Source organism: Etheostoma cragini, chromosome 5, assembly GCF_013103735.1.
Source record: "Etheostoma cragini isolate CJK2018 chromosome 5, CSU_Ecrag_1.0, whole genome shotgun sequence".
In the NCBI taxonomy this organism is placed as follows: Eukaryota; Metazoa; Chordata; class Actinopteri; order Perciformes; family Percidae; genus Etheostoma; species Etheostoma cragini.
Window position 1 is genome coordinate 5,543,491 of NC_048411.1, and position 14,664 is coordinate 5,558,154.

The window sequence follows — 14,664 nt, forward strand, 5'->3', positions numbered from 1 at the left end:
AACAACTAGTGACTAACATTTGCTAAACAATGGTAAAAAGGGGAGTATATGCATATGTCTTTGCAGCTAGTTCCTTGAGCCTAAAAATAATCAATTTGTGCAGCTTTTAGGAATGAATGTTAAAATTCAAAGCAGCAGAAGCAGAGACTTTTAGTCTCTAATATCCAAACCCAAAACACTGGATCCTACATTCTTTGTGTTGTAATTTCTAAACTTGATTTATGAGGATGGTTAAAGCGTAACTCTTGTAAAAATGCAAACTAGGGTGTTTTTGTGAATGTACCCGAGTCGACTTTGGGATAAAAGCATATTTAGGACGAAAGCGCCACTTTTAAGATTTACTGTATTTTAGTTTTTTGGGAGAGCTAGGCACACTATGATCACATCAAAATATCTATATTTAAAACACAAAGAAGGATCGACACAACATCGCCAGGGGCTCTACACATGGATTTGAGCATTGAGAACATTGTTTGGGTAGAGTTTACTAAAAAAAGCGTTGCTCTCCAAAGGCTACGTAGGAGGAGCGTAAAGATGGAAAGCTCCTAAAAGCTTAGTTCCATATAAATGCAAATTTGTTGTTTTGTCATTAGCAAAAAACACTATTGACCTTGTAGTTGAAAAAGGAGCCTTGTATAAGGATTACATCATCTACTATGAATTCTGTTCATTCGCATTTGGAGATCACTTATTTTTGACCGACAAGATGGCGGATAACGTAAATAACAGCTGCTAAAGTGAGTCTAAACTTTCTTTTTAATAAATTCTGTGAACACAAACAATGTTCTCAATGCTTGTGTTCATGTGTAGAGCCCCTGGTGATACTTTGAGCAAAGTCTCATGTTGTGTCAATGCAAGACTTGCCCAAAAGTAATGACACATATCACCATGGTACCATTTAGTAACATTAGTTTTATACTGAGGTCAAACAGGGTCAAGCTTGACCGGGGAAAGAGGATTCTCAAATTGAGTGAGTGTTATTAGTTGGGTCTGCGGTGGACTCTATAAAGCCTTAATGCTCATCTCCAACATCTGAATAAACCTTTGGGGGACTGAGGATAGTGATATCGTATATCTGGGTGGTATCAGTTTTCCACACTTAACTTATATTTTACATTTAAATATATATCAATTTTAAAAAGGCCCTGTTCAACATTGTCCTTGTGATGTCAATCATCTTCCAAGCTGACCAAATTTTCTAAATGAGTACACATTAAGGGAGGAACTATGTAGAATGCCAATCAAACCACCTCAACAATAACCTGTTGAATTGAACCTCCACTAAACGTCCTCTGCAGCAGTCCACACCGGAGCTGCTTTGGTTCAACACTAATAGAAAAGGTCTACCTCCATTCTCATTGCTTAAACACTTCATTGGCACTTTGTTTTCCTAGCTGCAGAGCTTCCGTTGAAGGTGCCATTATCTGTGACACCATAAGTAATACAGTACTTGCGATCATGGATGACTTACTGTGTGTCACAGTATTGTCTCATGTCTGTCTGTGTTTGAACTTATGTCTAATGCAGCTGTGCAAATCTATGCAGATGTCTTCTTGTCATCTCAGCTGGTTGTTGGGAAGGATCAACCCAAAGAGTGATTTTTTTTATAAAAAGTCAAATAGGTTTGGACGAAATTGTTATATTTATAAGAAAATAATGCATACCTTTTTGAATGAAAATCTTTTTTTAGAGAGAAATATAGCTGTTTGTTGTCATTTCTAGGCTGTTTGTCTTATCATGCGTGTCCTAACAGTGAACGGGAATTCTACTGGTGAGTTGGTCATATCACTCACACTCTGTCTATTTGACTGTTGGGGTGTGACATGTAGTAGAGCTGGCAAGAGATTCATGAGCACTTCTAAGTTTTACCCAAATTGTTCATCGATAGGATGCATACCACCAGGAAAACCCCAAGAAGCATCAGGAATCTCAATAATTAATCCAAGAGTGCCGCATGAAATGCAACATCAGGACCACTTTCTGATCAGTCACCCTTTATAAACAGTTCATAATTTGTAATTATTTTTTTGTAGATGAGAAAATCTAAATCACTGTGATGTCTGCCTGTTATATACCATGCTAAAGCCAGCAACCAGTTAGCTTAGCTTATAAATCAATAATAAAGAATCAAGATTGTCTTACTTTCCAATGAACCAACAGCAAACGTTAGCAATTCATCTGTAAATATAAATATTAATAAGTCATTAATTAAGGGTACTTACAATATTCTAGACAAAAGTTTGCACGTGTAAATAAATTAAGAAATTACTTTTGGTCCAAATGCTCTGCAGACCAGTTCCAGGAGGTCAGAGGTCAAACCATTGATTAGAAGAGTCTCTCTGATGAGTTAATGAGTTTTATTTAACTGGGAAAAGTCTTAATGATATTAAAAATAAATCTTTCTCAAGAGTGTCCTGGTCAAGATAGGCAGCACTAATAACAAGTAACTGGGAAACAGAAAGAAAATATCAGAATTAAACAGATGTGATGCAATTTCTTTCTAAAATTGACTAAAATGGAACCCTAAAACAACCAAAAAGCTAATGTATCTAAAAATAGGAAATTATCAAGACCAATCCAAAAAAATAAAGAGATTAACAAGATTCTTAAATATCTCAAAACATTGGTAGCTAGTAGATAGAGTGTCCAGTTTCTACAGCAATCATTTGATTTAATAAAAGCAACAGAAGATTTTGCAATTTTAGATCTGACTTTAAAATAGAGCTGGGCAATGGCTAAAATCTTCTTTTCCCTTATAAGTCATTTCATATCTCGAAGTATATCACGATATAGCTGGTTTTCTGGTACGTCAACATTTAAAAAGTCCATATGGTAACGCCTACTTTGTACCTTCCTGTGTGAATTAAATGAAAACTACGTAATACGGAGTATTTTCTCATTTGATAATGATTGATTGAACGTAACATGCAAGGATCAAAACGTCCAATCGCAAACGTAATGAACGCTCTTTTCTTTTTACATTGCTATAGAAAATATATTTTTAAAAATACATACGATAGACATAATATATTTAAATTGTTTGACGAGATATATTGTCAATCGCCAAGCCGTACTCCAGAAGCTTCCAGGCATTAGTGAATCTTTTCTTTACTCTGTATAAAGGGTGGCTTATTAGAAAGTTCTTTGACTGCTCCTGTCTGAAGGGAAAGTGTGAGAGTGGTTGGATTCAAACACTGAACCTTCACGTCCATGTTCTCCATCGTCTGATTGACAGGCGAGGGAAGACACAGCAGCCTGCAGCAAGCTTGAATTAAAAACCAGTCTCTCCTGCTGTAATATAACCAGACTGTAATTTGTCTCACTTCATGTCAATTTTTTACATTGTAACATATTTGGTTCTGTCCACATTATGTTCTGGTTACTGTTTGTTCTTGTTTGACTGTTTGTCTTGTTGGAGACTGTCACTCCGACACTGTAGACTGTACTGATTCATTTTTTTTAATTGAAAGCATTTTTGAAATGCCGCCTGCTGCGTGGTAAACATCCTGATGCTGCCGCTGTGGGTTAAGTGTGTGTTGCAGTGACAGACGGACATGCCATCGAGTGTGTTTGCTGTTGCTTGTCTCCACTTGGTTGGATGTTGTTTTGGACTTTAGTGCTTTCGGTGAGCTCATTGTGCTCTGTGTGAGTACTTCCATTCACCACTGACTAATGGCACTGTTTTCAGAATGCTTCAAACTATTCAAAATATTTATCATGCAATTTTCTTAGCATTTTGGGGGGATTTTTTGTACAAATAAATACTTTACAATCTTCCTGTCTCCCCTGACTTGGCTTTGAAAGACAGATGCTTCCCTTCTGTGGTTCTCACAGTTGGGGGGGGGGGGCTGTTGTAAATTACTTAAGGATGCTTCTAACTTTCCCGCTGAAATGTGAGAACACTATCATCTAAAAAGAAAGAAGCAACAGCAGATAGAAGGGACCCACCAAAGATTTTATAATACGGAATTACAAACCAAAGAAGCAAACTGAGTGAGCAGCCGTGAGAAGCTCAGACCAACAATTTATGAATATCACAACATGATCAAACCTGTCTCAGCTGGTCGTTAAAAGGCATTAACACAAAGGATTTGTTATAAAAAGTCAAATAGGTTTGAATGAAATCAACATTTATAAAGAATACATACCTTTAAGGCTTCATTAATGTTAATTTCAGTTGCCGCATCACTTTTTAACTATCAGATGGATTGGCAATGGAACCTGGTGCAGATATCCTTGGAGCCCTGCAGAGTCCTCTAGCGCCACCAGGTGAAGGTTTGCGGAAAAGGATTAGGGTCATGTAAAAAAAATTATCTTTAAGTTCTGATTTTAAAGTTATAATTCTGAGAAAAATGTCAAAATACTCTATTTGTCAAAAACCCTCTTCTGTAGGTTAGCCCTGTACTTGGTGGACTGGGACTAAATGTAGCTACGTTCATGGTTCCCAGGTGATGAATCCTACTGATTTTGTTGATCCTCTATTTTTCCTCTAGCGCCACCTTGATATTTGTGTTTTGTCTCAACAACTACTGGAATACAGAATTACAACAACTGGATGAATTGCCAGGAAACCTGGTACCAAAAACCCTTTCAGGATTAATTGTAATTCTGTGATCCCTGTTAGTCACCTAGTGCCACAATCAGGTCACCATTCCAATGTCTTCGATACTTCAAATGTGGCTGTTGCATCAAGCTTATGGGTCAAATATTGCATCAGTCATATTTTTATTCTCATCCAAATCAGAGGATGTTTCTTTTTTTTAACGTGTTCTAAAGAGAGAAATGTAGACATACAAACCAAAAGGAGCCACGCACAATTACATGTACTGGTTTAAAGGACCCCTTAACTTAAAGACAAACAGAGAAGGGAACCCCCTACTACATACATTGTATAGAATTAAATTGCATATTAAACTGGGCCATTACGGACAATAACGATGGCTCTGCTTCAGCAATTAATGTTATTAGTTTCACCTGTTGGACAAATCAAAAAGTCTGTTGAACTGTAGATTCCCTCTACAACCCCCTGTTCATGTGTTCACCCAGCATGTTTATAGTCCCCGAACTAAAGGTTTAAAAAATATAAAATTAAACTTAAGTCTTGTTTTTGTAACAAACAATTTGAAATGATACTCCGCAGTACTGACAATCTAGAAGCTGCCCTACCTTTCCATCTAACAAAGCAAGTAAGCAGTGACATGTGGAAAACAGGGTTTCTGCAGGTTTCATCAAGTCAAATTAAAGACTTTTTAAAGACCTTTATAAGACAATTATGAATGAAATTTAAGACCTATATCACGACATTAAAGTACAACCAAATGCAGAGTGGCAAAATTAAATAAAAAGTATTCAAATTGAATACAAGTTACACAGAGTAATAATATTCAGCAAATCATATTTGGACTGCAGCGAAAGAAAGAACTACAACACTGTCACTGCCCGAAGTAAGTCAATTGCAGATTTGAGTCGCGCATGCTCAGATTTAAACGGTTTACAGCATACCATGTCATACTGAAATTTGTGAAATCCATGAACTGATAAACTTGTCTCATTACAAACAATAACAGAAGATGGAAATCATTTCAAAAACGTTTTAGCTATCTATGACTGTTTGCTAACGTTAGCTCAAAACGCCATTCCACTGACAGCCTTTGTTGTGTTTGATGCTAACTTGTAGCTAGCAGTGAACTTGGTTAAGTAGGTCCATTTTGACTGTACTGACATCACAGAAGTCTCTCGTTAGCTAATTGTTGGCTACACGTTGCAAAGTTACTCACAGCTTCACTCGACTCACATCAGGTGGTGACAACACCAGGGAATTTAAATCGAATATGACCTAGAAGCACTTTAGCGAATTTAGACTTTTTAAGGCCTACGATTTTTATTTAGAAATGTGAGACTTTTTAAGACCTTGCGGAAATTCAGTTTTTAATGTGCAACTCTCGCCAAAATGCAACATAGGATCTTTTTTGAGTGTACCTGAATTAAACTTTTGTTTAAAAACATAATTAGGACTGACGCGCCACGTTTAAGATTTTGCGTCTTCTCGTTTTTTTGGTCAAATGGCCTTTTGAATGGGAGAGCTAGGGGCACTTTTAAGCTAGCCTCAAAATAGCTATTTTTGAAACACTAAGAAGGCTCAACACTTTAAACTTTACTCAAAGTATCACCAGGGGCTCTACACATGAACTCCAGCATTGAGAATATTGTTTGTGTTCACAGAGTTTACTAAAAAGGTTTTAACAGCTCACTGTAGCTGTTGTTCTTCGGGTCTCCGTCCATCTAGAAAGTCAAAAATAGTTGAGGGAGGAGAGTTAAGATGGAAAGCTCCTAAAGTTTAGTTCCATTTAAATGCACGGATAATTTGTTGTTTTGTCGTTAGCGGAAACAATTTGGACCTTGTAGCTGAAAAAGGGGCCTCGTATAAGAATGACATTATCTACTAAGGAGTCCGTTCTACATTCGCATTTGAAGATCATTCATTTTTGACCGACAAGAGAGTCTAAACTTGCTTTTCAGTAAACTCTGTGAACACAAACAATGTTCTCAATGCTTGAGTTCATGTGTGGAGCCCCTGGTGATACCTTGAGCAAAGCCTAATGTTGTGTTGACCCTCTTATTGTTAAAATGTTGATTTTGATGCTATAATAGTAGCGCACCTAGCACTCCCATTCAAAAGACCATTTAACAAAAAACAAGAATAAGGTAAATCTTTAAAGTGGCGCTTCCGTCCTAAATATGCTTTTAAACGAACGTTTGACTCGGGTACATTCACAAAAAGACCCTGGGTTGCATTCTGGCGGGATTTACGCCATTAGTGGTGAAAGCAAGGGACGACAATGAAAGACAAGAACAAACTGATGAATTTGTTTCTTTTTTAAACGTGTTGAGAAGGTGGAATTCCTCTCCTGGAACATGATTCCGATTGATTCCCTGTGTAACACTGAGACAGACAGCAGCAAGACCAGACTTGCACACTTCCTCACATAAAATTTTATTCACAAAAAAAGCAAAAAATAAAAACAAAAATAAACAAAAAAAGACAGGTTTAAAATGAAGTTAAGACCAAGTCTCAAAATCACTTACACATGAGATCAGTCATTATGTGTCAAATATTTATTCCTTTAAAACATTTATTACTGATTAAATTCATGTAGGGAAAACTGAATAGTACATCTCTTTTTCTCCAGTGTACAGTAAACCACAGCTGACGAGTGTATTGCAACCATAGCACACGGGGCATGTTAACACATGCAAAGTTTGGTGTGCCAATGATGTGTGTATGTTCTATACTGAATATAAACACACAAATATATTTATATATACACATACACATAATGAATAGAAATCATAAAGTGTGAAATTTGACACCTTATCTAGGTCCTGGAGGCCACCGTGACTTCTTGTATCAGGATCCCTAATTGGCTGCCCGGAGTCTGCCCAGAGTCTGAAAACGAAATGTTTTCAACAGAAGCTCAGCCAATATCTATAGCTCTTTCCATTTATTACTCTCCCAATTCAAAAATAAAGATCAAAAATATGTCAGTTATAGACATTGTACGATGCTTCGGCCTCTTGGCAAACCCTGGCGGTGCATGTAGAGAGGGAGAAGGGCTCAGGTCCCCGGACACACTGGGATCCAGCGCTGCAGTTCCCCCTTTTTTTGTTCTCACATCATCAGTCCCACTGTCTGCCACACTCTCATCGCGAATGCCACAAAGAAAGAAAAAAAAAGAAAAAGAAAAAGAAAAAAACACTGTGCGGTAACACTTTCATTGAACAGGTAGGTTGTGACAGAGGAAAGCAAAAAAAAAAAACATGACATCAGACTTTGAAACATTATTCAACTGTTGAAAATATTCTGCGAGCTGAGAAAATACAGTAAATCTTTTGACAGTCTAAATGCAAGTCTGGCATTACCTTTTACACACCCCTTCAAGCAAAGTGTTACATGCAAGGGCAAAAATAAAAAAATACACCGTTTGCTATGGATTGGAGATCACCGCGACGACAACGAGAAGCCAGTTTCCAGAGTAGGAGCCCCTTGATGGACCGAATGCAGGAGGTGAGTCCGGAGCTGTGGGAGCTGCTGATATGTGGGTGGTTTGGGGGGGGGGAGACCAGTGGCTGCAGAAGTGCAGAAGGAAATAGGGTGGAGGAGGGAGGGAGGGCAGCCCCAAGCACTTCCTGAGTGTCCCCTCATGCCCTGATTCCCTCTGCCTCATGCCCTACTAGGGGTCACTATGGCACCAGGGCAAATGAGAGGCGCCACTGAGCTCCTAATATATATATTTTTTCATAATATTGGCAGTATCAGTTTTTTTTGTTTAAAATACTGAGGAAAAGACTTAAAAAGCAACCTCTGAAAGCAATAGTAAGACTGCGGTGTATGGTGCTTTCAGAGCCGGACGTCCCAGAGCTCAAGGGGGGGTTCAACTGCTCTGCCGCACAAAAAAAAAAAAAAGAAAGAAAAAAATAGACTGTTGGCTCAGCACTATTGGAGGTTAGAGGGGAGAGGGTGGGAAAGCTTGGCAAAATATAGGCAAAGAAAAAAATAACAAATAACATTAGAAGTCACCAGTTCTGTCATTGGATTAGTTACATAGGTCGTCTACCAATCATCATCATCATCATCATCATCATCATCATCATCATCATCTTTGGGGTAACCCCCCCCCCCCCCTTGCAACAAGTCAAATAAAAAAAAAAAAAGATCTAGCAGTTCATGATCTCTTGGCGTGAGCTGTGGTAACACAGGTGTCTGAAATGTTGAAACCGTCGAGAGGTGGTGATACCTCCACTCTCACTCAGAAAAAAGTAACACCTCCCAACCAAACAGCCCCCCTCCCCCCCCCAAAAAAAAAAGAAAAAAAAAATGAGAAAGAAACAAATAAATCCAGAAAAAGGTGAAACCCTCCTCCTCCTCAGGCGCAGAGTCTGACGTGACTCTGAATGTCCCGTGTGCAGTGGAATGAGAAGGAGGGCGGAGACACTGAGTGTGGGTGGGGCTTGAGTGGAGACAAATCGGAGCATTAAGGTGTTCACTTGTCAGCTTGCAGATCCTTAAACAAAGGAGGACCTCAGGTCAATAGTGCCCGTCTGCTGAATTCCAAATAAAACTTGATCTGACGTCTAATAAAATCTGTACACTTGTTTTGAAGTCTTCATGATTAGTTTGTCCAAAGGGGACCTTTTTTCTTTTTTTTTCACCGTATATTTATTAAATCTTTATCTGCTCTTTAATTTAGATGCTCTGAGTCCCAGCTTGTGTATATGCATGTGTGAAGAGGGAAGAAAAAGACGCCGCCGGCCTTTTTTTGTGGATGGCTTGGAGTTTGCTAGCAGCACTTTTTCTTCCGTTTACTGTTCCGGGTGAGTTTGACCACGTCGTTCTGTTGCTGCTGCTGCTGCTTGGCGAGCACCTCCTTCTTGGCTCTTAGCACTAGCTCTGTGATGCAGTTGAACATCTACAGGAGAAGAACAAACCGCGCCGGGTGGTGAGTACAGAAACCAGACTGGAGGAAGAGATGGGCTCAAAAAACAGTTAAGCTGAAATCTAAGGATCTAGACCCATCATCTAGACCCATCATCGAGATGTTTTTTTTATCTCTATGTGCATTTTATTTGCTTGATAACCAAAGAAGTGAATGAATTAAAAAAAGGGTTCTATTTTGGCTCGGCTACAGCTCTTTGTCGGCCCATCTGTTTCGGTTTCACTCACCACAGACTCTGACTTAATGTCCCGCCCACGACACTGACTAACTGTTACTGGGTATTATGTTGACCCATTTTAACTAAAATATTTTCATTTTCACTGTAAATGCATATAGCTTCCAAATATCCGTTTCATTAACTATTAATAATTGGTATCGGCTTTGAAAAAACAGTATCGGTCGGTCCATCGCAGAGTGAAATCTGTTCAAAGTGTCCCACCAAAGCTATCACCATCCTCGCATTTACATAGCATTAAAGGAACAGTTCGAGAAAAATGGTTATTCTGGGTGCAAGTCACCTGTACAATATGAAGCTACAGCTTAGCTTAGCTTAGCTTAGCTTAGCTTAGCTAGCCTGGCTCTGTCCAGAAGGTATACAAATGATAAAGCAACTGTACAGTTAGCTAGATAATACCTTATATGTTGTCTGCTTAACATATATATATAAAAAATTGCCTATTTGTGGTTGTACAGGGGGTAATCTCTCCACTGGTTGTCTCACCATAATAATAAGACAAACAAAATATTACGTGTAATTTAGCAGGCTACAAAAAAAAGGTGCTGGTAAGTGTGTTTTATTACCTTTACACAGGACAGGTTAGTGGTTTCCAGTCTTTATGCTAAGCTAAGCTAGCCATATGAAGATGTTGAGTTGGGATTTAGGAAATTCTGATTGTGAGTTTTTTTTTCTCAATGTTCAGCCATTTCACAGAACAAACAATACATTGAGAAATTAGCTAGTATTATGAAAATAATCGGTAGCTGCAGCCCTAAAGTTTATTCCCCTTTAAGGCCGTGGTTCCCAAACTGGGGCGCCGGGTGTTATAACAGTGGTTATACGCTAAATATGAACAAATAGCGCATGGTTCTGCTGCACTGCTGGCAAAGCATGAACAAGTTTGTGAAAGGACTGTCAAGTACAATAAACAATACACTTCGTGAGAAAATAAATCGTGGCAGAGAATCTTGATATCAATTCTAAGCTTAAAAAAATATCATGATTCATATTTCCCCCGAGTCGCGCAGGCCTATGACACCGTACGACTAGCGTAGCGGCTGTGAGAGGGAAAAGAGACAGCAAAGGCCATGTAAAGTAAGTTAACAGTAAACAATTACACAACAAGCTGTAGAAAACGTTTGGGAACCACTGCTTTAAGGAATGCTGTGTACAATAAGACAGAGCGCAGGGAGCACCCTGAGACAGCCTGCTGATCAGCAGGTATGACACAGCATTCAGACACGCTGCCTCATTTATTCATGCATACCAGACATGTCCCGGAGACCACGCCACACAAACGCGTCAGTCTGCACGAGTGTTGGGCAGTAACACATTACTCAGTAACATATTCCATGGAAATTCCGCCAGATTTCACTCTTTTAGGACGCCTTGGGTTTCCTTTGTGTTGGTGTGTTAAACCCTGGTGGATTTCTGAGGACTATGGTTAACTGTCCCTCAGATCTCTGCAGGGTAAATCCAGACAGCTAGCTAGACTAACTGTCCCATCTGAGTTTTTATTTTGCACAACTAAAACAACTTTTGCACATATACCTACGTATCCCACAAAACAAGTTTGCTTAGCAAGTTGCCAATCAACCAGAGCATGTATTTCTCCCATGCTGTGTGGACCTAACGGAAAGCAAAATACTTCCAACAGCTGGACGTATTTAACGATATAAAGGCTCTGATCCTGGTGGAACATTGACATTGTCCAACATGTCACTGTGAGATTGTCCCTTCCTCTCTTGCTTTGGGCACGCAGCCACAGCGAGTTACTACGGTTGTGGAAATGTGGATCGCCAGGTCCTTGTCATTATGGAAGTTTATGCATAATAAGCCTATGTTAATGTGGGATAGTCTTTGCATCACACAGTAACAGTCTGAATGCAGAATGTCTGCAGTTCAACTGATTGTGGGCAGCGAAAGTAATATAGTAATCAGGGTTTTACCGCGCTCAGAGTAGGAGTAGCACGGCACTAAGCCTGATCACTCCGAGTACAGTAAAGGCATTGAGTCTGTTACCTTATTTGACAGAAATCTATGCATTTTTCTGATATTTCTGGTAAACAAAAATGTATATTACGTATGTATAAATGAAAAAGAATGTATTATTTAAATAAATCACCTGGAGACTCCGATACAGGCTGACCCTAGACAATAAAACGGATATTCAGGGCCCTATCTTGCACCCGGCACAACACAAAGCCAAATGCAAGTGTCTTTGCTAGCTTAAGACCGACGCAGTTTGCAATTTCCCGTCCAGCGCCCCCGTCGTCTAAATCCCAAATGCACCTGCGCTCATCTGTGCACCCATGGGGGTGGTCTTACAGGGAGGTGTTCAGGTAAATTCTTGGTGCATTTTTATCTTATGGTAACGGAAAATTATTATTTCCATATATGATCTGCTCCCGAGCTTTAACTTCACACACAAACAGATGAGTTTCTTCTCCTGAAAATCTCTCCTTCCTGCTTAGCAAATCTGCCGTCATAATCGCAATGCGCCAAGGTACAAAATCGCCCAACTTTAAAGAGAGCAAAGTATTATTATTACATTTTTAAGGAGTAATATATATTGCACTTTCTGAGTAACTTGCCCAACACTGGTCAGCACACATTCAGATGACAGAAACAACAAGTTTACCTCTTCAACGTTGATGTTCTCTTTTGCGCTGGTCTCAAACAGGTTGATTCCCATCTGCTCTGCAAACTTCTGCGCGTCAGTCGTCTCGACCACCTTGGAGTTGGGGTCGTCGTTTTTGTTTCCCACTGAAAGACAGAAAATGTTGCGGGTGTAATGTAACAGGACCGTCTGGACTCAAAACACACAGGAACTCATTTTTCAATGCCAGCAAATAAAAAAAAGCTTTCACTACATTCAAGGATAGAGTCTATGGTTAGCCAAAGGGCGCCAAGATGTGCCTGGACTTTTTCTGAACACTGAAAGGTGCAAGCTCACCTAATATTCGGCACACATCGTCACAGTTCTGGTTGATTTCATGTAGCCATCGTTTGACGTTGACGAAGGACTCGGCACTCGTGACGTCGTACACCACTATGACCCCGTGCGTCCCCCTGTAGTATCTGAACAGGCAGACGGAGAGAGACAGTCAGCCTTCAACATCAGGAAACTCCGGACTCAAACGTACATCCACACATAATGTGTCAGCTAGAACACCTGAACACAACACTAAGAAGCGCATACAAATCAGAAAAGGATAGTGCTGGGCGATATAGAGAAAATCCAATATCACAATATTCTCGACCAAATACCTCAGTTTGATATTGTATGGTTCACTATTGGTGTATACAAAATGTTATTTACAAAATGAGACTTTTGAAAAAAATGCTCAAGAAATGATTTAATGACTTAGCGGGTAAAGGTAAATAATAGAACAGCTAGAACAGTCTGATAAGTTCAGAAAATGACATGACTTTACTGTAATGCAGCCTGTAATACCAGGGAAACACAACACTTAAAATATTACAATATAACCAAAATCTATGACGTTATCTAGTCTCATATCGAGATCTCGATACATTGCCCAGCCCTAGAAAATGATTTAGAATTAGAACCAGAAAATGAGTTATTGCCAAGGAAATAACACAAGGAATCTGCCTTTGTGGTTGGTCCATTAACAAACATATTAAACATAAATATGAAATAAATAATGAACACAGAAATACATGTGTTTAATATAACATTTAGTAACAAGAGGCTGTGTGGAGTAGTGCAGGATAGAGCCCGACCCATAATGGATTTTTAAGACCGATACAAATAGTTGGTCAATTAAAAATCTGATATTACGATATATTGGCCAATATAAATTTTTTGTTTAAATCCTGAAACGCGTAACAAAACATAAACAGATTTCCCTAACATTAGTTATTTGTAGTTATTTATGAGTTCTAGCTAAAATAATATGATAATTTGTTACAGAACAGAGAAACATCACAATATATTGAAGTTCTGATAAATAAAATTTATAAAAATACTGCCTCTCCACAAACGAAGCAATGTTGTTTTTATGGATATGATTTAATGTTGCGTTACATGACACTTATTTCTTCTGTAAAGCCGAGGCATGTGTTTGATCTCTCTTACTCTTCGCGCAGCTCCCCCCCCCCCCCCCCCCCCCCCCCCCCCCCCCCCCCCCCCCCCACCCCCCATTAACTAACACAGGCTTCCAGCAACATTGAGAGCGGCAACAGAGACAGAGCGGCAACAGCGCCGGTGCACACTTCTGACATTTGTCCACAGTTTTAATTATTATTAACACAGCTGTATATTTTTAAGCATGAGAGGCAAACCTGTATTTGTACCAGTGTTTCCGCTGGTAACTCGGCTATCGCGGCAAAAAACACAGAAGAAGTTATTGAATGCAACTGACTTCAGTTCGTAGAGTAATAGTGTGTGAGACAGAAACTGCTGGACCCATTCATAATGAACAGCCGTCTCTCTGTGAGTACGTCCATCACACTCCCCCTCTCTCCCTAGCTGTTTTAATAACAAGTGAAGGAGCTTTCACAGTGATACGTTATATATATATATATATATATATATATATATATATATATACACTCACCGGCCACTTTATTAGGTACACCTGTCCAACTGCTCGTTAACACTTAATTTCTAAGCAGCCAATCACATGGCGGCAACTCAGTGCATTTAGGCATGTAGACATGGTCAAGAGAATCTCCTGCAGTTCAAACCGAGCATCAGTATGGGGAAGAAAGGTGATTTGAGTGACTTTGAACGTGGCATGATTGCTGGTGCCAGAAGGGCTGGTCTGAGTATTTCAGAAACGGCTAATCTACTGGGATTTTCACGCACAACCATCTCTAGGGTTTACAGAGAATGTTGCGAAAAAGAATAAACATCCAGTGAGCGGCAGTTCTGTAGGCGGAAATGCCTTGTTGATGCCAGAGGTCAGAGGAGAATGGCCAGACTGG

At 39.4% G+C, this 14,664-nt stretch overlaps 1 protein-coding gene across 2 annotated transcripts in view; it reads right to left on the bottom strand.

Annotated features, from left to right (window-relative positions):
- Positions 1–7,101: 7,101 nt before the first annotated feature.
- rab35b (RAB35, member RAS oncogene family b) overlaps positions 7,102–14,664 on the bottom strand; it is a 16,726-nt gene continuing 9,163 nt past the window's right edge. The window contains exons 4-6 of one of the 2 annotated variants that reach the window (XM_034871705.1): positions 12,668–12,792; positions 12,353–12,477; positions 7,102–9,467 (exon numbers count right to left, since the gene is read on the bottom strand). In XM_034871705.1, the coding sequence (XP_034727596.1) occupies positions 9,339–9,467; positions 12,353–12,477; positions 12,668–12,792 (379 nt within the window). In that variant the 3' untranslated portion in view covers positions 7,102–9,338. The remainder of the gene's footprint in view (positions 9,468–12,352; positions 12,478–12,667; positions 12,793–14,664) is intronic. The other variant, XM_034871706.1, reaches the window with a different exon arrangement.